Source organism: Procambarus clarkii, chromosome 46, assembly GCF_040958095.1.
Source record: "Procambarus clarkii isolate CNS0578487 chromosome 46, FALCON_Pclarkii_2.0, whole genome shotgun sequence".
Classification (NCBI taxonomy): Eukaryota; Metazoa; Arthropoda; class Malacostraca; order Decapoda; family Cambaridae; genus Procambarus; species Procambarus clarkii.
In genome coordinates, this window is record NC_091195.1 from 15779696 (window position 1) to 15801899 (window position 22204).

Consider the following 22204-nt stretch of genomic DNA (forward strand, 5'->3'; position numbering starts at 1 on the left):
AATAAAAAAAGGAACTTACAAACATTCCATGGGAAACTGTTCTAAGTAATACAAGTCCTACAGAAGGAATTGAAAAACTGACTTCGGAAGCGTATCAAGTCTGTCTGAAACGTGTTGATTTGAAGAAAGCCAGAATAAGGTCCAACGTAGAAAGAGAACGCAGATGACACTATAAAAGAAGGAAAAAATAACAGAAATGCTTAAGCAGACACGACTTTCCCTACAAAGAAGGAACAATTTAAATAGGGAAATTAAAAAAATCAAGCAGAAATTGAAACACTCATATCAAACTGAAGAAAGGCAGTTAGAACAGAAAGCAATTCAGAAAATAAAGAAAAATCCAAAAGAAAAATCCAAAATACTTCACATATGCAAAATCAAAAGCAAAAATCACTGCCAATATTGGACTTATTCGTACGAGATAAGGTTCATACATGGAGGATGATAAAGAAATTAGTGAAATCCTTAAAAAATTAGTACGAGGACATGTTTAGCACTCCAATAAACAACATGAAAGTGGAAGAGCCAGACAATTTCTTTGAGTGATATCCAAACCCCTGTAAATATAACTGATATCAACATGAGCGTACTAGATTTTGAAAGAGAAATTGAAAACATGCCCATGCACTCAGCTCTGGGTCCAGATTCATGGAATTCAATATTTATAAAGAAATACAAGGTGCCAGTAGCACAGGCACTCAGTATAGTGTGGAGGAAGATCTTGGACACGGGAGAGATACCAGATGCACTTAAAGTAGCAGACACAGCCCTGCTACACAATAGAGGGAGCAAAGCATTGGCAAAGAATTATAGACCAGTTGCACTAACGTCCCACATAATAAAGGTATTTGAGAGAGTGATTAGGAGTCAGATCACCAATTTCATGGAGACCAATGACCTTCACAACCCAGGCCAACATGGATTTTGAGCGGGAGGATTGTGCCTCTCACAGTTACTTGATCACTACGACACAGTCACTGAGGCAATAGAAGAAAAACAGGATGCTGATGTGGTATACACGGACTTTACAAAGGCTTTCGATAAATGTGACCATGGAGTGATAGCACACAAAATGAGGTCAGTGGGAATAATCGGTGAAGTAGATCGCTGGATACTCAGTGTTCTGTCAAACAAGACTCAACGAGTAACAGTCAATCATATAAAATCGAGTCCAAGTGCAGTTAAAAGCTTTGTACCTCAGGGTACAGTCCTTGCACCACTGCTTTTCCTTATGCTCATATCAGATATAGACAAAAATACAAGTCACAGCTTCATATCATCCTTTGCAGATGACACAATAATCAACATGAAAATTACCTCAGCTGAAGACATTGAAAAACTTCAAGCAGATATTAATAAAGTTTTCGACTGGGCAACAGAAAATAACATGTTTAACAGTGATAAATTTCAGGTACTCAGGTACGGTAAAAAATGAGGACCTTAAACATATACAGAGTTCAAAACACAATCAAATGTGCCATAATAGGAAAGCAGCATGTAAAGGATTTGGGAATAATGATGTCTGACGACCTAACGTTTAGGGAGCATAACCAAGCAAATATTGTCAGCCAGAAAAATGATAGGATGGATTATGAGTACTTTCAAATCCAGGGATCCCATCACAATGGTTGTACTATACAAATCACTTGTACTGTCCTGTCTTGATTACTGCTCAGTACTCACTTCCTCCTTCAGAGCAAGAGAGATTGCTGAAATAGAGGGAATACAGAGAACATATAAGGCATACATAGACACAATAAAGCACCTAAATTATTGGGATCGTCTCAAAGCTCTCCAAATGTATTCACTAGAAAGAAGACGAGAGAGATATCAAATAATATACATGTGGAAGATACTTGAGGGCCAAGTACCAAATCTACACAGTAAAATAACAACGTACTAGAGTGAACGATATGGAAGAAAAGGCAGAATAGAACCAGTGAAGGTAACTAGCACTCAGGTGTGTCTACAGATGGTCCATAGAGAACCGCATAGGGCCCCAGCCGCTGCATGAAACTCCCAGCTCTAACAGGCTTCAGTAGCTCTCTGTACCCATACTTTTTGCCCACCAATCCAATTTTTCTTTTATCAGGATACATAGTTTGTTTTACTTCACTCGTAATGTCTGGGCACCTTCTCTCAGTTATGAGGTTGATCTTAGATTCCCATGCTTCTCTCACCTCTGAGCACCCTTGATACAGGTCCTGTGTTCAATGGGATTCCAAGAGTTTAGACGCCTTGTTCGGAGTTCGGAGACACACACTATAGCTCCAGCGTGTTATGACTGTCTCTGTAGAGGGAGAGGGAGCCGGTTGGCCGAGCGGACAGCACGCTGGACTTGTGATCCTGTGGTCCCGGGTTCGATCCTGGGCGCCTGTGAGAAACAATGGGCAGAGTTTCTTTCACCCTATGCCCCTGTTACCTAGCAGTAAAATAGATACCTGGGTGTTAGTCAGCTGTCACGGGCTGCTTCCTGGGGGTGGAGGCCTGGTCGAGGACCGGGCTGCGGGGACACTAAAGCCCCGAAATCATCTCAAGATAACCTCAAGATAGGTAGCACCGGGAATCTACTGAGACCGCCCAGAAAAGGGTGTTTTGTTACATTCAACACTTGATTGTTTTAATAAGATGAAATTATTGCAAGAAAACTGCTTATGTCAGAGCCAGAGTATGTAATACTTTGTATTGTGATAGTTAAAGAAGTTTCATCAATATCTGATATTAATACTTGAAATTGAATGCGAATATTACTTATATATTTTCATGATTTTGCTAAAATGTCCAGCAGGGAGTGGGAGGCCTTGCACCCGTTGCCTATGTGTATGCGGATGCTGCGTTGCTGGCAGTCACTCAGCTGACTCAGAGATTTAGGTCAACGTTCATAGCACTTCATGAACATCTTGACACATACCTTGATAAGAGAGAAAGTGCCAATGTGGTAAGTCATCACAAATGATCAAATCTATTATTTACTTTGTAGGAGCAATTTTCATTGTTATCAACAGTTATAGCCCAAGATGTAGAAATCACTTTAGTAGTAAGGGGAAATGGATTTTAATGCAAAACATGTTAACTTGTACATCGATATAAACAAAATGTAAGCTATTAGTTGGCATTTTTCTAAGTATTTTCTAAGTTTTTCTTTCGCACACCTGAGACAAGTCCGTGAGCCAACCCATGTTACTGCTACCTTGAGCAGTCGGCCGAGCGGACAGCACACTGGACTTGTGATCCTGTGGTCCTGGGTTTGATCCCAGGCGCCGGCGAGAAACATTGGGCAGAGTTTCTTTCACCCTATGCCCCTGTTACCTAGCAGTAAAATAGGTACCTGGGTGTTAGTCAGCTGTCACGGGCTGCTTCCTGGGGGTGGAGGCCTGGTCGAGGACCGGGCCGCGGGGACACTAAAGCCCCGAAATCATCTCAAGATAACCTCAAGATAACCTTGGTATTCCCCTGAGAGACCACACTGAGCCAAATAATTTTCAGAATGCCTTGTCCCGTACTCCTGCGGTGAGGAGCATATTCGAGAGAATTTCTCCATTCACCACCAGGTAAAACCACACATTAGGACACAACAAAAAACACCAAAACCTCTCGCCAAACCCTCCAAACAATCATTGGGATCCTGAAGAGTGTCAGTAGTCATTCTGAAACTATCTGACTAGTAACTCCTGCTTTCACCTATACCACCACCTGGAGGAACTGTATGAAGCAAATACAATAGGACCAAACCAGATCTCACCATGGGTATTGAAGGAAGCCTCAGCGGGTCAAGTGTTACTTGTTAACTATACCGTTCAACATTACACTAGAGGCCGAGGAGCTACCTGAAATCTAGAATAAGGCCAATGTAGTTCCAATATTCAAGAAAAGAGGACAGACATGAAACACTAAACTATTGACCAGTGTCATTAACATGCATTCAGTACCAAATCCTGGTAAAAATCATCCAAAAATGCAGCATTGAAAGTAATGAACACCTCTTTCTGGTAAAGCTTGAGTCGCTCTCTGTAGCTCTCTTGCTGAGATTACTTAATACTACAAGTCACATCAGTCGCAAGAGTTCAGTTTGGCCTACTGAAGAGCAGAAACAGAACCTGGCCCCCTCTCCCTCACAGAGGTGCAGAATGCAAATGACATTCCATCATTTCTCTAGTAAAGCATCCAGAAAGTCAGCAGAGCTTTACAAACAACTACTGGGTTAACAAGACTCGAATCCTTGAAACTGGTAAGCAGCTCCCCAAACGTTCATTTGAAACAAAATGATTATTCATTTGAAACTAGTTGGAACCCGTTAGTACTGATCGCCGCCATCAGGAGGCCCGAAGCTCGGTCCTGTGAAAGCTCATCATCCAGGTCTGGTACAGATAAAAAACACCCTAACGAACCAATAAACATGGAAGGGAGGTAGGGAGACTGGGAGTCACTGGGACTCTACCATAAAGAGGTGTTTCATTACATGTAACGATGGGTTTCTGGTTACTGTAACTATTTCAATGGGAAGACCATTTTCCAGGAAACACGGTCCAGGACAACACAGCACCAACAAGGCCCACGGACATTGACCTAGCTACCATGATCTCCAAAACCCCTGAGCTCGAATATCTGCCCAAGACATATTAGAAAAGACCACCATAAGAGCAAAGTATTTGTGAACATCATGGTCCTGGGATTAGAACACATCTGGCTAGACTTGCTAACACTGCAGAAACCCTGAGATATACAAGCTTTGGAGCAGGGGACTAAGGAGACATGATCAATCCATGCAGGTAGCAATGAATCGTCATCACATGACACAATGATGCACCCTGTGCTGAATCAATCGAGCATCAATAACCAAAGGAACCCTCCAGAATCCCATTGACTCATTCATTCCCAGAAAAGAACACAGTTGCAAATGAACACCCTCCCAGGCCAAAAGAGCAGAACCCCCACCTTCGGAGAAGAGCATGAAGCTCACCGACCCGACAACTAGAGGCAAAAGCCAACAAAAATGCATTAGAAGAGGTATCGCAGACCAATCCAAAGGGGTACAGTACAGTACATGTGAACCTAGGGGAGGACAGAAAATCGAGGACTCTGTCAAGCAACCAAGATGGCTCAGAAGTAGCATGAGCAAAATAAGAGTTGAAAAAACACACAAGACAACACTTGGGAAACAGAGCTGCAATAGCATCAATGTCAAGTGCTATTAACAGCGGTTCCACCAATATGGAACAATAAGAGGTGATAGTATTAGGTATTAGGTGCTGATCAAGAAACGCCCACAAAAGAAAAGACAATACCGCATGAACTGAAACCAAAGAAGGATGATGATGAGCCAGAAATAAGTGAAATAAGCACCAAGCCACTTCATACTGTTCCTTGGAAGACAAATGCAGGGGGAACACCAGTAACTCTGCTACCTACATTCCATAAAGACAGGAAAAGACCTGTATCAGAAAGTCCAGACACAAAGAGCTGTGGAGCAAGTCAGACCAGTGAGGTACATCAGTGGACCAAGCTGCTGAAAAAAAAGCAGAGCCACTGGAAATGCCCGGGTTTGGACACCGAGCCAGGAGAGCCAGAAACCAAGGCTGAGCTAGCCACCATGGAGCCAGAATGATCTCCCTCCCTGAGAAAGAATCCAGTCTGGAAAGAACTCAGAGCAACAACTGAACTGGGGGAAAGAAGTAAATGTACCTCGACTAGTCCAGCCAAAAAACAACCTCCACGAGCTTGTAGCAATCAGGAAGTGGAGCCATGTAAGACAGAAGATGACAGCTCCACATCAACATAAAGACATCCACTTTGGAGGCAGCTGAATATCTTGCAGAATCACCGGAACATAATGTTGATGGTCCACTCTATGGAAATGGGTCAAAACTTAGGCAAACCATCTGCAAGAACGTTGTAGTGTCCTGCATATGGGCCACACAGAGATCTAAACCCCAAGGATCTAGAAGACATGCCACGTGCAGCATGTGCAGCATCCATCTTCCTAGGGGATGTGGGACTGAAGAGACCCTCCACGGTTCAGGTAATGAACTACCAGGGTGAAGTAAGAGTGGAGCCAGAGCACGGAGCCCAGAGAGATCCAAATCCTCTTCCATGCCTGCCCCACACAGCTGCAAACTCGCACATTGTGCTGTTCACCTATAGAAACAAACCCGACCACTGACCCTGGGAGGCCTGGTGAGTGCTGGTCACAACGCATCCAACCCAGTGCCATCATGTCCGTAAAGACATCAAGTGGTGGAGTTGTTCACGGCTGTGGCAAAACGGGCGGAACTGAAGAAATCGGTGCAGAAGCCTAACTCAAACTCTGTCCAATTATATGTGATCAGGACCACAGATATTACAGGTGGCTAAATATGAAGCTGCCATTTAACCACATCCCTGGTGAGAGCAGAAACAAACAAGCAGGTCCTCCAGCAGAGAATAAGGACCATGAACCCAGAACACCTGAAAGACACTTGACACTTCATGCCACTCGAGCAAATGGGAGCAACAAAACAACCCCCCTGCCAAGCCCCTCAAGAAAAAGGTTGTCAGCCAGCCAGGATGAGTCCAGAACCTCATAACATAGCCAAAAGGCAACATCTAACCAAATTTTGAGGTTGTTGGGTGCATCATGGAAGTGAGGCCCGAATTCCATAGGTTATACTACAATAGACCCTCACAAGTGACTGAAGGGAAAACTCTGGAAGAGATGAAACCTCTGGAGAGAGAAATCCTCAGGACCCAACAGCACGTACAAACAGACCCTGGGGGGGGGGGGGGGAGTGCCACAGAGATATCAGATTAATGCATTTCAGGAAGATAAGAAAATCCTTCTCCTGTCATATAATTAAACTTAGGTAATTATATAACAAGAAAATCCTTCTTCTATCTTCCTGAGACATGAACACACACAGCATGTGTATACAGTATTGTATTGTATATACAGGTGTATTGTATATTACAGTCAGTATTGATCAGGGACTGGGCCTGCAACCACCCTTGCAAAACCATTGGCCTGCCCAGCCAGAGGGGTATCTATAGATACCCAGTAAGGTACACCTGGGTCCCAGACCAGAGGATTCAGGACAGTGGTCCGATTAATGTGCACTCCTGGAGATTTCAAACTGATTTATATCTTGTTGTGTACTGACTTGTGGAACACCCTTTATGATATAAATGATATAATGAATAGATGAGGGATATTTAATGTTTTTTAATGTCTATAATGATGTTTCATTATATTCACCATTTTTCTCTAGCTTATTCCTACTTATATTCCCTTCATTGAAAGTTGGAAATGTGCTAATGATGATGTATGTAAAAATTTGTAGTCCTCATACGATCCGCACTAAAAATTATACTGCAGTCAAACTAAATGGTAACATATTCCTTGCAGGACTAGTTGAGTGTACTGTATCATTATAACAAATACCATCTTATTCACTCACTAATAATTACATCATCTTTAATCAGTGTCTCGATGGCATCAAATCAACGCTGAAGCTACAAACTCTAGGTGAGAGCCTGCGCGACGTGTGCGCAGACGAGCAACACATTGATTTGTGTCGCTGCCTCTACAAACTGCACTTCCAGCTCTCCTTGCTCTATGATACTTACACCAAGCTTTTAGTGACCTTGATTCATGCTGCTAGGACTGCACAGGTAAGGCATTTTAATTATGCAGACAATGAGTCACAATAACGTGGCTGAAGAAATGAAGACTAAACCACACACCAGAAGATGAGATGACGACGTGTCAGTTCGTCCTGGACCATTATCGAGTCGAAACGCCGTTGTCTCCCTCATCTTCTGGTGTGTGGTTTAGTCCTCGGTGTTAATTATGGTTTGCATTAAAGTAAATTTTGGTTTTCCGTAAGACTCCACACTGGGTTTTCTTGAAGCTACCCATCTACAGTCCTACAGTAAAAACCCCCCTGTGGTTGGGGTTTTTCCTTATCTGCCATCGACCAGGGTTAGGCACCCAGAAAGATAGGCATAACAAAACAGACCCCCACATGGTAAGAAAAGTACAAAGAAAACCCAAACAGAGATGCAGAACTCCCTCCAATCCCAAGGAAACAAGCATACAAGCAAAGGTCACAGCTAAATAACCAAAGATAAGAAAAAGAGGAACTTACTGGAGGCGGCCACCACACTCCTCTACGCAAAGTCAAGACAACTGATTGCAACCTGCAACCCAAAGCAACACAGGAACGCCCAGGAGCAGGAACGTTAACCTAATAACGCGTGGCCAGGACCACGTTTGACCTCAAAAATCCCGCGCATGAATATCAGCCCAGGACATGTTAGCAAATACGACAGCCAATGCAGCAAACAATGCAGCAAGTTTGCGGGTCAGGGAAGGGTCAGCCATTGGGTATCTGGGCAGGAAACCAACTAGGCTTAATAACCCTTTGGATGACCTGAGAAACCTGACCCCTGAAACGGGGAACAAGGGAAACCGAATCAACCCAAAGCGCATCCCCAGCCACTGAAGCTGAAGTGCGTAGATAACGCCGGAAAGCTACAACCGGACACAACATATGATGCATCCCTGGCCTGACCAGCCAAGCATCAATGACCCAAGAACCCTTCTGGAAAGTAGCTGTCTCGTTCTTCGCCAGAAAAGGAGGAGAAAGTTGCAACCTAATAAACCTACCACCGAGGACCAAAAGTGCCAAAACCCCTGCGCCGGAGGAGAGCATGAAGCTCACCGAACTGATCCCCAGAGGCCATTGCCAACAGAATCAGAGGCTTGGGAAAACAATCTTGAACTGAAGGTGCCACCACAAACCGAGGGGAGGAAAGATAGGAGAGCACCCTGTTCAAGGACCAGGATGGCTTAGGTGGCACATGAGCAGGCTGGAGGTGAAACAAAGTATGAGAAAGCTTATGGAACGGGGCAGAGGTGACATCCACACCGAACGCTAGCTGGAGCAGCTCCGCCAGCGCAGCACGATATGAGGCTACAGTATTAGGCATTAAATGATGGTCCTGAAAAAGCCAATATAGAAAGGACGATACGACCCAATCAGAAATTCTCAGGTGGGCCATGAAGCTCTTGGGTGAGACACCATCAATGAAGCAACTTGATCAGCATACAAACAGTGATAAACCCAGGTCAAAAAGACCAGACGCAAAAAGCGGAGGAGGAGAAGACTGAACCAGCCTTGTACCAGACTGGCCTAACCCACTAGAAGAGGCGAAGCCACGGAAAACATCCCGGGTTTGCACACTGAGCAAGCAGCACCTTAAATCAAGGCTGGGCTGGCCACCAAGGGGCCACAAGGACTACATCTCCCTGGTAGGACTCTAACTGAGCTAGAACCCAAAGCAACAGCTGGACCAGGGGGAAGAGGTACAGGTAACCCCACCTCAACCAGTCCTGCTGAAAGACATCCACCGAGACAGCCTCGCAGTCGGGGAAAGGCGCCACAATGACCGGGAGACGCTGAGACCATGCAGATGTGAAGAGGTCCGCTTCTGGGAGTCCGTACGTCTGGCAGAGCCAACTGAAGGAGTCGGCGTCGACCGTCCATGCCGTGGACAGGGGAATGAACCAAGACAGGCTGTCTGCCAGGATGTTGGACATTTCCCGGATATGAACTGCATGGAGAGCCAAACCCCAAGAATCCAGTAGATGAGCCACTCGAAACGACCAGCCCCAAAGAGGCAAGGACTGAAGAGAAACCCTGTGGTTCACGCAATGAACCACTGGAGAACAGTCTGAATGGAGCCGGATGGTCGAACCCCAAGTGACCCAAACCCTCCGAAGCGACAACCAAACTGCCACGATTTCCATCACTGTGCTGTGAGCCGGATGGTAGGACAGACCCCATCGCCCCTGGATGGCCTAGTGAGCACTGGTCACAAAGCCTAGCTGAAAGACGACGTGCCCGTGAACACATTGAGCGAGGGCTCGGGTAGGCACCAAGGCACTGAACCACAAAAACCCCAAAGAGGAAGCCGGCAACACAGCAACCGATGCTAGGCCCCCCGGAGGACGAACCCAGCAATCGCAAGAGAAGCAGAACTATGATGAAGTCCCTGAAGGAACCAGAACAGATGTCAAAGCCAAACCTGACCTAGTAGATAGACCAGCACGGCAAAGTTCAAACTCTCGCACTTCTGCTCGAGTAACTGCTAAGCGACCTGGGACTCTCACAGAAGCAGCCGAAGGCGGGACCGCAGCCTCAGCAATGCCTCCAGAGGGAGACACATGGAAGCGGTCCGAGAGTCCCAAACAAGACCCAGCCAGGTCTGAACCTGGGACAGAACCAGATGGGACTTCTTCCGGGTTTACCAAGAATCTGAGCCCAGCGAGCTGGGAAAGAACCACACCCCTTGGCGAGCAGACAAGCAGACCGGCTGGAAGCCCAAACCAGCCATACGTCGACATAGGCCAGGAACCGAACCCCTAACAGACTCAGACAGGACACCACAACCCGGGTAAGACGTGTGAATACGCGAGGTGCCAGTTTCAAGCCAAAAGGAAAGCAACGAAAGCTGTAAGCCTGACGTCCCACCACGAAACTTAGCCAGTCCCTGAACCCCGGATGAATAGGGATGTGTCAATACATGACCTTGAGGTCCAGGGACAACATCTAAGTACCCGGCTCCAACAGAAACCAGACCTGAGACAGCGTGGTCATCCGAAAGGCGGGGCAAGGAATCCAGGGGTCAGACGGGACAAGTCCAGAATGAACCGCAGATTCACACAGTCCTGTTTCGGCACTGGGAATAGGCGAGAAACCCACTTGAGGGACGGGGTCATTTCGACCACGCCCAAGCGCACACACTCCGAGATGACCTGATGAAGTGCAGGGAAAGAAGCCTGCCCCGTCAGCCCCGAACTCCCTGAAGGAGGAGGAGGAGCTACCCAATGCCACCAGAGGCCAGATGACATGACCGAAAACGGCCACAAATCGTGGGACCAAGTGCGAGCAAACAAAGCGAGCCTCCCCATCATTGCCCCATCAACGGGGTGAACCGTGAAAGTGCCGACGCCCCTTACGAGAAGCAGGCCGACGAACAGAACGATCATCACACCGACAAGACGACGCCGACTCCAAAGGCAACGTTGGCTCAGAAGCTGGCCCCAATGGCCCACCTTGTCCAGCAGAACCCCGAGCCCTGGCACGACCCTTCCGAGAAGGCCTAGAACAGCCGCCCCGGAGAACCAACAAGTCCGACATAGAACGACAACTAGACGAAGCCGCCTGCAAAAACTTCATGACAGCTGACTTCGCAAACAGCAACGGACAAAATAGGGATGAAAACCAAAGAGCCAGGGCCCAAGTGGATTCCAAGGAATGAATGAGCACAGGCTATCAACACGCGAAGCGAGAAGCAAAGAACAGAGACACCGCCTCCTACAGGATAGGCGCAAACAGATTCAACAGTGTGGCCAACACCTGAACTGCCGAGGACAGCACATCGAATGAAGGCCCAGTACTCAATGCTTCCACGTCCTCCACAAGCCCGGTCGAGGACAGCTCGAGAAGGGAAAAGAAGCACAAAACCGAAGCCAAATGTCCACAGTCGTGCAAATCCTCTGCAACCAAGAATGCCAAAAAGGTAGGAACTTGCATGTGCAGCTGCACAAGGCCAACATCCTGAGAAAGCACTGGGGCGAACAAGCAAGCATTAAGGTGCTCCATCTCTTCTCCCCCCCCCCCAATCCAGGTAAACCTGCAGAACGATAGACATTAAATCAAGCATGCGGGACCGACAGAACCCATGCCACGGCCCCAACGAAAAGAATGGGCAACCTGTCAGCCAGAAAGACTCTGGAACCTCCTAAAGCACCCAATACAGGGAAGAAGAACCGAACTCAATTAAGGACGGATCCATCACGGAGGCAGAATCCGGGTCTTGCAGGAGGTACGCAGCAAGAGCCTCTCGAACCTCCCGAGGGGAGATATGAGAGGAAGAAAACCTCCGGAAGGACGGGGCTGAAGAACCCAAGGAAGCCCAGAACCGAACCCGGGAAGGAGCTAAATTTAAATCATACTCATACAGGGAAGGGGGGCAAGAAAACCACTCTCCCTGCAACAACAAGCCCCGCAAAGAGGGCACGAACACTCAACTAGGGTCAAAGGGGCCCCAAGGCCCCCAGATCGACTTGGGGATCCCCCAAGCAGGACCCAGGGCAGAACAGTCCTCCGTACCCTCTACCCCTGAAGAAAAAGCAGAGTCCGAGGGAAAAGCTGAGAGGAAGGGGGCCTGCTGGTGGGACCCCAGAAGCCTTGGTAGGAGGAACTGGCTGAAATGCCACTGTCCCCAAACTGAATGGGGCAGCCCCCCATGGCTGCCCGAGTCTCATTACCAACTAAACCCTGCTCCAACTCCAAAACCCTCAGATGTTTGGGAGCAAGAAGCAGGGGAAGGGGAGGTGCAGGATGAACAACAGGGAAGGACCAGGGAGCATGGACTGAACCAAAGTCGAAGCGACTAATGCCCCCTGGTTTGGGTCCCTAGAACCAAAGCGTGGCAGCCATGGGGCATTCGGGTGGGCAACCAGCCTAGCGTGTTGCAGCAACCTAAACCTAGCATGCAACACGGATGCTGCCTGTACCCCTAACAGTATTGTCATCAGAATAGTACTGGAGAACAAGCAGAGAACACGACTCGGGAGGTAGTCGAACACGACAGGAAGCATGACAGAGGCAAAAGAGGTGACTGTCACCCTGAGACAAGGGCACACAGCAACCTTCAAACCTGCACAAGTCGGGCTGGAACTCGGAAGTCGTAGCCATAGGTCTACTGAGCCCCGACAGGGGTTTCCAGAGCCCATAGGCTGACTGCTACTGGAAGCCCGGGCAACCTGTTAACCAGTTAAGACCCAAAGCTAACAAGGGGAAGATTACAACACTGAAACCCCTGCGACGTGTACAAGCACAGGGAGTCTAGCAGAGAGGCAGAAAGAAATTTTGAAAAAGGGATTGCGGACAAATGTAAAACAGAACCAGGTCTATTCTATAAATTCATAAACAACAAATTGCAGGTAAAGGATAATATTCAGAGGTTGAAAATGGGAAATAGATTCACGGAAGATGAAAAGGAAATGTGTGAAACACTAAACGAAAAGTTCCAAAGTGTGTTTGTACAAAATGAAATCTTTAGGGAACCAGATACAATAAGAATTCCAGAGAACAACATAGAACACATAGAGGTGTCTAGAGACGAAGTGGAAAAAATGCTCAAGGAGCTCGGTAAGAACAAAGCAGCTGGCCCAGATGGCGTTTCACCATGGGTTCTGAGAGAATGTGCATCTGAGCTCAGCATTCCACTTCACCTGATCTTTCAGGCATCCCTGTGTACAGGAATCGTAGCAGACGGGTGGAAACAGGCTAACATAGTTCCAATCTACAAAAGTGGCAGCAGGGAAGACCCCCTCAATTATAGACCTGTATCATTGACAAGTGTAATAGTGAAAGTATTGGAAAAACTAATCAAAACTAAATGGGTAGAACAACTAGAGAGAAATGATATAATATCAGACAGACAGTATGGTTTTCGATCTGGAAGATCCTGTGTATCGAATTTACTCAGTTTCTATGATCGAGCCACAGAGATATTACAGGAAAGAGATGGTTGGGTTGACTGCATCTATCTGGACCTAAAAAAGGCTTTCGACAGAGTTCCACATAAGAGGTTGTTCTGGAAACTGGAAAATATTGGAGGGGTGACAGGTAAGCTTCTATCATGGATGAAAAATTTTCTGACTGATAGAAAAATGAGGGCAGTAATCAGAGACAATGTATCGGAATGGAGAAATGTCACAAGTGGAGTACCACAGGGTTCAGTTCTTGCACCAGTGATGTTTATTGTGTACATAAATGATCTACCAGTTGGTATACAGAATTATATGAACATGTTTGCTGATGATGCTAAGATAATAGGAAGGATAAGAAATTTAGATGACTGTCATGCCCTTCAAGAAGACCTGGACAAAATAAGTATATGGAGCACCACTTGGCAAATGGAATTTAATGTTAATAAATGTCATGTTATGGAATGTGGAATAGGAGAACATAGACCCCACACAACCTATATATTATGTGAGAAATCTTTAAAGAATTCTGATAAAGAAAGAGATCTAGGAGTGGTTCTAGATAGAAAACTATCACCTGAGGACCACATAAAGAATATTGTGCAAGGAACCTATGCTATGCTTTCTAACTTCAGAATTGCATTTAAATACATGGATGGCGATATACTAAAGAAATTGTTCATGACGTTTGTTAGGCCAAAGCTAGAATATGCAGCTGTTGTGTGGTGCCCATATCTTAAGAAGCACATCAACAAACTGGAAAAGGTGCAAAGACATGCTACTAAGTGGCTCCCAGAACTGAAGGGCAAGAGCTACGAGGAGAGGTTAGAAGCATTAAATATGCCAAAACTAGAAGACAGAAGAAAAAGAGGTGATATGATCACTACATACAAAATAGTAACAGGAATTGATAAAATCGACAGGGAAGACTTCCTGAGACCTGGAATTTCAAGAACAAGAGGTCATAGATTTAAACTAGCTAAACACAGATGCCGAAGAAATATAAGAAAATTCACCTTCGCAAATAGAGTGGTAGACGGTTGGAACAAGTTAAGTGAGAAGGTGGTGGAGGCCAAGACCGTCAGTAGTTTCAAAGTGTTATATGACAAAGAGTGCTGGGAAGACGGGACACCATGAGCGTAGCTCTCATCCTGTAACTACACTTAGGTAATTAATTACAGAGGGCCACCAAATTAATATAAGTGGAACTATAGCCACATCAGGCAGACCCCCCACCAGGCAAGAAAAGCAAAAATAAAAGAAAAAGTCTGAAAAAGTACAACGTCCCCAGGGAAAAAAGGAACTGGCCGGCATGTAGGTAGCAGGCTTCACAACACCTTGATGCCCTAACCAGCATGATACCACTTCCTGCTCAAAGCCAAACAAGGGCCACAAAACCCCAGCTGGCCCCAAGGGCAGGGCAGATACTGAGCAACAAAAACCCCCCACGGGAATGGCATCCCGAACACACACCAGGTAAGGAACCCTAACACGCAAGGGCAGTACTCACAAGTTGCCTAGGGAAGGATACCCCTAAGTGCATACAGCCCCAGTACTGATGAGGACACCTGGCCACCACACACAGTAACACTGCAGAGTTCACCACGATGGCAAAACTCCGCCTCTGGAATTCGTGGCCAGAGAAGACATCCGCCCTGGACCACATTAGCTAATGAACTAGAGTGCTGGGTAGCTGACGTGGGACGTCCGGGGCTCCCCCCTCCCAGGAAAGGGAGGGCTGCACAGACGAGCGGTGCAGCAGTGGAATGTGATGTTTGCTTGTTTCCTTGGGATTGGAGGGAGTTCTGCTTCTCTGTTCAGTTTTTATTTGTAATTTTCTTACCATGTGGGGTCTGTTTTGTTATGCCTACCTTTCTGGGTGCCTAACATCGGTCGATGGCAGATAAGGAAAAACCACAACCCACAGGGGTTTTTCCAAGGCCCTGCAACCTCTCAGAGGGAGCCAGGTTCTGGCTTATGGTCCCCAGTAGGTCAAATTCCATAGACTAATGTCTCGGTCTAATATATCATACATTAGCCTGATAGCTCCAGGAAGCCGAAGGGGCTCCGCCACAGAAATTAATTTTTGGAATTAAATATGATTAGGGGAATTATTTGTTATTCAGAGGGATCCATTATATCGAAGCATAATTGATTTGATCCATTATTTAGAAGCATAATTGATATGATCCATTGTCTAGAAGCAAATTGATTTTATCCATTATATAGAAGCATAATTAATTTGAAATTAATTATAAATTATTAATTTATATAGAAGCATAATTGGTTTGAGGGTGCATACCATGACCAAGATAAATGCTATTTTTCTGGGGGGAACCCCGTCGGCTCCCCGGAGCTATCCCAGGCTGATATGCTAATGTCAGACTTTGGCATCAGTCATGTGTATGGAGTTCTTAGGCCTACCGGGTACCACGAGCCAGAACCTGGCCCCCTCACAGAAGCAAGGGGAGCAATGGCCTATAGAAACCCCCGTGTGGTTGGAAGCATTCTATGTCTGCCATCGACCGGGTCAGGCATCCAGAAAGGTAAGCATCCCAAAACAAACCCCTATTCTGGTTAAAATTGCTACCAAAAGCCAAACTAGTGGATAGAACTCCCCAACAGAAAACAAGCATGACATCACACGTCACTGAGCCGCTGTCTGCGCAGCTCCCCCCTCCCCAGGAGGGGGAAGGGGAGCCCCTGACCTCTCACACTGGCTATCCACCCATCAGTTCTTCGGCTGATGCTAAAGGCACCGGTCGTGTGCTCCGACTCCAGTGGTTGTTTCAGCATTGTACCTAGAGTGTGGTGTCTGTCTTCTAGGTGGTGTGTGAACCGGGAGTGAGTCTCCATTACTCGAGCTGCATGCGCCTAGAGTTACCTTCCCTAGGTGCCCTGTAAGTACTGCCCTTGGGGCTTGGGGTTACCTTCCACAAGTTCCTTGGGTCCTGCTTCTCTAGGCCGTTTACTGTTTGGTTTTCAGCCGCCCTTTGTGTGATAGGGGGTTCTGTCTTCCTTGTTCGTCTTAGGGTAAGGCGCAGTTTGCACTGGTAGGGGCACAGGGTACTGCGCAGCTTGTTTTCACCAATCATAGCAGCTGGCTCTGTTCTGCCTGGGTACGCTGTCCTCTTGCTGGGTTTTCTTTTTCTTTTTTATCTACCTGGTGGGGGGGTCTGCCTTCGTTCTTGCCACTTGTGTCCCCTGTGTTCTGAGTATTTTCTGGTGGTAGCCCCCTGCTAGGTCCCCGTGAGTGTACGCGTCCTGGGGGTTCAGTTCTTAGAAAGTTGTTTGGTAGACTTGGGCGCCGGTTAGCAGTACCCTGCCTGGGATTACCTGAGTGCGAGTCCTTTTATAGTAAACGCTCAGGACCCTGGAAAACCCCTAGGGGGAGCGTGGGCCTGATGGATGTGGCCCCGGAGTCCCCCCTCGCTTTGTGCGAGTTCGAGGGTTGCTCTGTCCCCTTGTCTCAAGGTGACTTTTCCTCTTTTGCCTCCGTCTGCTGCCTGTGGGGTCGGTGACACCTTCAGCCCTGAGTCCTGCGAGTTTTGTTGGTTGTTTGTGACTCTGTTACCCTATCTTATGCTATGTGGGTGCAGGCAACACGAGCGTTGCACATTGCATTTCGGTGGCAATGCGCTAGGTTGTTTGTACCCCAGAAGCCCCGAGGCTGCCCCGTTTTGGGTGGTGGTCTTGTCGGGTTCCCCCCCCCCCCTCCTTCCTTTCTGCATCCAGGTCCTTACTGTCTGTGGGTTCGGGGTGGGGCTTTCATGGTTTTGAGACTCGGTTGGTCTCGGGGAATTTCCCTTCCGGGGTAGCGACGGGGGCATTCGAGCCTGTTCCTCCAGCCATGTTGTATGAATATGCCAGTGGGCTCCCTTCCTTTGTGCTTTTCACGGCTGCCCTGGTTTTTTTCTTGTGAGGCTGGGGCTTTGGGGGAACAGCTCGGCTCTGGGGCCTGCCGTGTGGGTTCCTGTGGCTGGGCTGGGGTTGACATGGGGGACCTCAGGCCTCGTTGGACCCCGCCAGGGTTTTTCTACCCTCTGGGGGACCTCAGGCCTCGTTGGACCCCGCCAGGGTTTTTCTACCCTCTGGGGGGGGGGGCTTGCAGTTACGCGGAGGGCTTTTTCCTTCCCCACTCTCCGCACGAGTTGTTGGGAGTCGGCCCCTCTCCGGGCTCGGTTCCTTGTCCATTAAGCCCGTTGGTTCTGTCCTGTCGGTGGGTGCTCTTCTCCATTCTTCACCCTTTTTTTCTTGGGACGGGACTTCTCCATCATGTTCCCCTCTTCTTGGGGTTCTGCATGGCTTTTGGTCTCGGGTGCGACTGGGCCTTTCTGTGCCTTCGTCATTTGTGCTTGCTTCTATGTGTTCCCGAAGGTTCAGGACGGTTTTTGCTCCTTCCTGTATTATTGAAACGTCTGTCGTCTTTCAGTGAAGCTTCCCTCCGGTCCTTTCTAGGGCTTGTTGGTCCTCTTCTGGGCTTCTTCTTGGTTTTTGGCCCTGTCGCGTTCTTTTGTTCATGTCTCTTCTCTCCGTGCTGTGTCTTGGCACTGCTCGTTTTCCTTCCATTCTCATGGTCCGGGATGCCGGATTGGGCTACTTGTAGCCCGCTTGGGTTCCGATTCGGTTCATTGTTTTCCTTACATGAGCCGGCTATGTGTGTCGTTGCTTACTTTTTTTCGGCTTCTGTTCCCATGAGTTGGCCTGTTTCTTCAGGGAACCACTCGGGATACGACCCGTTGGGCTACTTTTCTGCTCTGTTGTTGAACAGAGTAGAAAAGAACTGAGTAGCCAACCCGTTGGGCTACTTTTCGGGTGCTTCGCCTCTCGCTCTTCTCATTCTCCAGTTCGTGCCCCGTTGCTCTTGGCGGTGTTCTGGAGTGCCGCTATGGGGAGGTCGCCGGGTTTCCCTGCGTTTTGGGTGGGTGGCGCCTCCTTCGTCTCTCCCCTCCTCTTCTCGTGCATGAGCGGCTCTGGCCTGCTTCTGCGGGCAGTGCTCCCGGTTTTCTCGGCTACGGGTGCACGATACCCTGGCCGCCTCTGGCAGCTCCATTCTCATAGACTTGTATCATGACCCTTCCGTGCCTATGTTCTGCAGGTGAGTTTGTGCGGCCTGGCGTCTCTTACATCCAGGCTCTAGTTTGTTTTTGGGGGTACGAATGGGAGTACTTACGTACATGAGAACATAGAACATACCAACAGGGGGATACCTGCAGAGGGGCTATTGGCCCATATGAGGCAGCTCCTGACTATACTCATCCTGTCCCTCTCCTATGCGTGTCCTACCATGCTTGAGTTCGGGGCCCCCACCTCCACCATGTTCCAAGGTGCAAAGGTGGAGGTGCCTGATATGTGGTACATGTTCCTGTGTTGAGGGTGTTATGTGGTAACGTTTTGCTGCAGTTTTGATACTGCGGCTGCGTGTTGGAGTGTGGTTGTGGCATTTTGTTTGGCCGTTCCGTGTTTCTTCCTGGGGCCTTCCTTGTTTGGGTTCTTTGTTCCCATGATTTTCTGGGTCCCTCTTTCCTTGCCGGTGTTTTTGTACCAGGCTTAGCTTTTCCATGTACATTGGATTCTCTGTACTCCCCTAGTTGTCCTCACCTAGTTGTGCTTGCTAGGGGTAGGCTTTGGCTCTTCGTCTCTCCCCTCACCTGTCATTTGACTTCTGTACAGGTTCTGGAGCCTACTAGGCTCTCTTATCTGCACTTGATGCTGGGTGTGAGTGTTGGCCTCCGCCACATCCCATCCTCATGCATTCCTATTGTCTCCTACTCTGACACTGGTATGCTTCTTCTATCTTTTATACGGCTCATTTGGGCGTTCAGTTCAGCGTGTTTCCCCCATTACGTGTGCCCCATGTGTTCCTTGGCTTGTATTTATCTGCCCTGTCGTTTCCTCTGGGGATTTTACTTGTGGTGGTCATGTCCCCTCTGGATCTTCGGTCTCCCGGTGGCATGTGGCACATGTCCAGCGGCTTTTGGTGTTGGTCCTGTCCCTTTGTTCTCGTTTGCTGCCTGCCTTCTTCGTTCCTCAGCTTCCTTTTGTCCTACAGGTTGTGTGTTTTGTTTGTGCCTTTTGGCTCTCCTATTGCCGGGTTTAGGTTCTGGTTCCTGCTCCTTTGGTCGGGGCGATCATTTTGTTCCTCTGCGGCCTTCTCCTTTTCTGGCGAAGAATGAGACTGCTGCTTTCCGGAGGGGTCCCTGGTTTGTTGATGCCTTGTGGGTTTGGCCGGGAGTGCATCGTGTTTTTGTGCCCGGTTGTGGCTTTCCGCCGTTATTGGCGCGCCACAGCTTCTGTATCTGTCATACTAGTTTTCTTGTTTTCTGTTGGGGAGTTCTATCCACTAGTTTGGCTTTTGGTAGCAATTTTAACCAGAATAGGGGTTTGTTTTGGGATGCTTACCTTTCTGGATGCTTGACCCGGTCGATGGCAGACATAGAATGCTTCCAACCACACGGGGTTTCTATAGGCCATTGCTCCCCTTGCCTCTCTGAGGGGGCCAGGTTCTGGCTCGTGGTCCCCGGTAGGTCTAAGAACTCCATACACATGACTGATGCCAAAGTCTGACATTAGCATATCAGCCTGGGATAGCTCCAGGGAGCCGACGGGTCTTCCCCCCCCCCCCAGAAAATGGTGTTTCATTACATTCGACACTGGTTTGTTAACCCTTGCATTCCTGGCCACTGTGCACTGATTTCTCCCAGTTCACCCACTCACTAAGCACAGACTGAAATACGTATCATGATTTCATAATTCTAAAGCAATTCAAATTTTTTTGTAATGAATGTTTTCGAGTATAGATGCACACAAAAGTTGTATATTGTGCAAGGTTTTTGCATGGCATTGCTGAGTATTGAAATGTTGATATATATTTCAGCATTTGAAAGTGGGTAATGCTAATTAGTACCATTAGAATGTGAAGGAAGTATTGGGGCTTGACACTAATTCAGGTTTATGGAATGGAAGAGTGAAAACCACAGTGGCAGACAGGGTTCATTGAAAATAAACAACAATCCTTTTGTTTCAAAAATAAATTGAAGTACAGTACATAATTCTGATGCTACAGTTTTCATATATTGATTGTTTCATCTTTGCTTCAGTATCTTCTTTTTCAAGTTTATTAATTGCTGTGATAAATATTTGTGTACAGCATATTTCCTAACCTTACTGGGGACTGTTAATATGTTCTCATGACTGCATAAGGTTGTGTGATACAGATAATTCCATATTTGTTTATATTTAGGCAAGTGACCACAGTGTTGAGCTGAGCACACTGCAAGGAAAGCTTGTAGCTGCTGTGGAACAGTTGGACGCCACACCTCCCACCACACCAACACAAAGCTCAGTGTCTCTCCCACCTGAGCGAGAACTGCCAGAGGTAAGTTTAACAATCCCTCCTATTTCAATTAATCTATTACATGAATTATAGTATTAGCATTTTATTATTTTTAGGTTAGGCCTGCACGAAGGGTAATAAAAGCTTAGACAGTGTTTTCATTTTCCAGGTACAAAATTTTCCTGGTACTAAGTTTTTAGTGCATCTTTGATGTGTTGTTCTCAATGGGAATTAGCCTTATCTTAGGAAAAACTTTTTCTTGGAATGCTCTAAAACACTGGAGACATTTCTGAAGTTCTGATATTTCAGTGAGGCATGTGCTTGTATGCCTACATCTAAGAAGTAAATATTATTTATGAGAAATATTAAGAGGTGCATTAGTAAACATTTTAAATGAGAAACAGGTTGAAGGAAGTACAAAGTTCCGACCTACAGAATTTAGTGCAACTTTCCAGTTTTTCTTCCTTCTCATTTTTCCCAGAGAAGCTTACTCCTTTGCCACTATTTTCTGCAACTTTCCAAAGGTCCTAGATCCGGATTCACAAAGCAGTTATGCAGTACTTACGAACGTGTCCATCTTTCCTCAATCTTTGACGACTATGGTTACATTTATTAAACAGTTTACAAGTATGAAAACTTCTCAATCAACTGTTGTATTGTTATAAACAATCTCCTGGTGCTTCGGAGCTCATTAACTGTTTAATAATTGTAAACAATGTGCCAAAGATTGAGAAAAGATGGACAGGTTCGTAAGTGCTTGCTTCTGATTCTCCTTCATGAATCTGGCCCCTAATCTGTGCCAGCTTGAGACCTCAAGGAACTTCTTGTCCCTCTGACTAAGAGCCTTAACCAAGTGATAACTTCAAATTTACCATTAAAGTTTGAATTTTTATATAGACAATCTTACCACACACACTCTTCTTCTTGAGATCTTGAGATGATTTCGGGGCTTTAGTGTCCCCGCGGCCCAGTCCTCGACCAGGCCTCTACCCCCAGGAAGCAGCCCGTGACAGCTGACTAACACCCAGGTACCTATTTTACTGCTAGGTAACAGGGGCATAGGGTGAAAGAAACTCTGCCCATTGTTTCTCGCTGGCGCCCGGGATCGAACCCGGGACCACAGGATCACAAGTCCAGCATGCTGTACGCTTGGCCGACCGGCTCCCTAAGCACTCCTTTTATAATTCCCATTGTAGAGGGACAAGAAAGCTTATAAGCTTATATCAATACCTCCCTAGGCCAACTGTTGACCTTTCCCAGGATACAAACCACAATAGTTGTCTAACTCCTGGGTACCTATTTACTGCTGGGTGAATAGAGGCATTAAGTGA

The 22204-nt window shown here is 47.1% G+C and overlaps 1 protein-coding gene across 1 annotated transcript in view; it reads left to right on the forward strand.

Annotated features, from left to right (window-relative positions):
- fry (Protein furry) overlaps positions 1-22204 on the forward strand; it is a 542054-nt gene that overhangs the window by 509237 nt on the left and 10613 nt on the right. Inside the window, 3 exon segments of the mRNA XM_069301552.1 lie at positions 2786-2938; positions 7456-7644; positions 20781-20915. Of these exon segments, the coding sequence (XP_069157653.1) occupies positions 2786-2938; positions 7456-7644; positions 20781-20915 (477 nt within the window).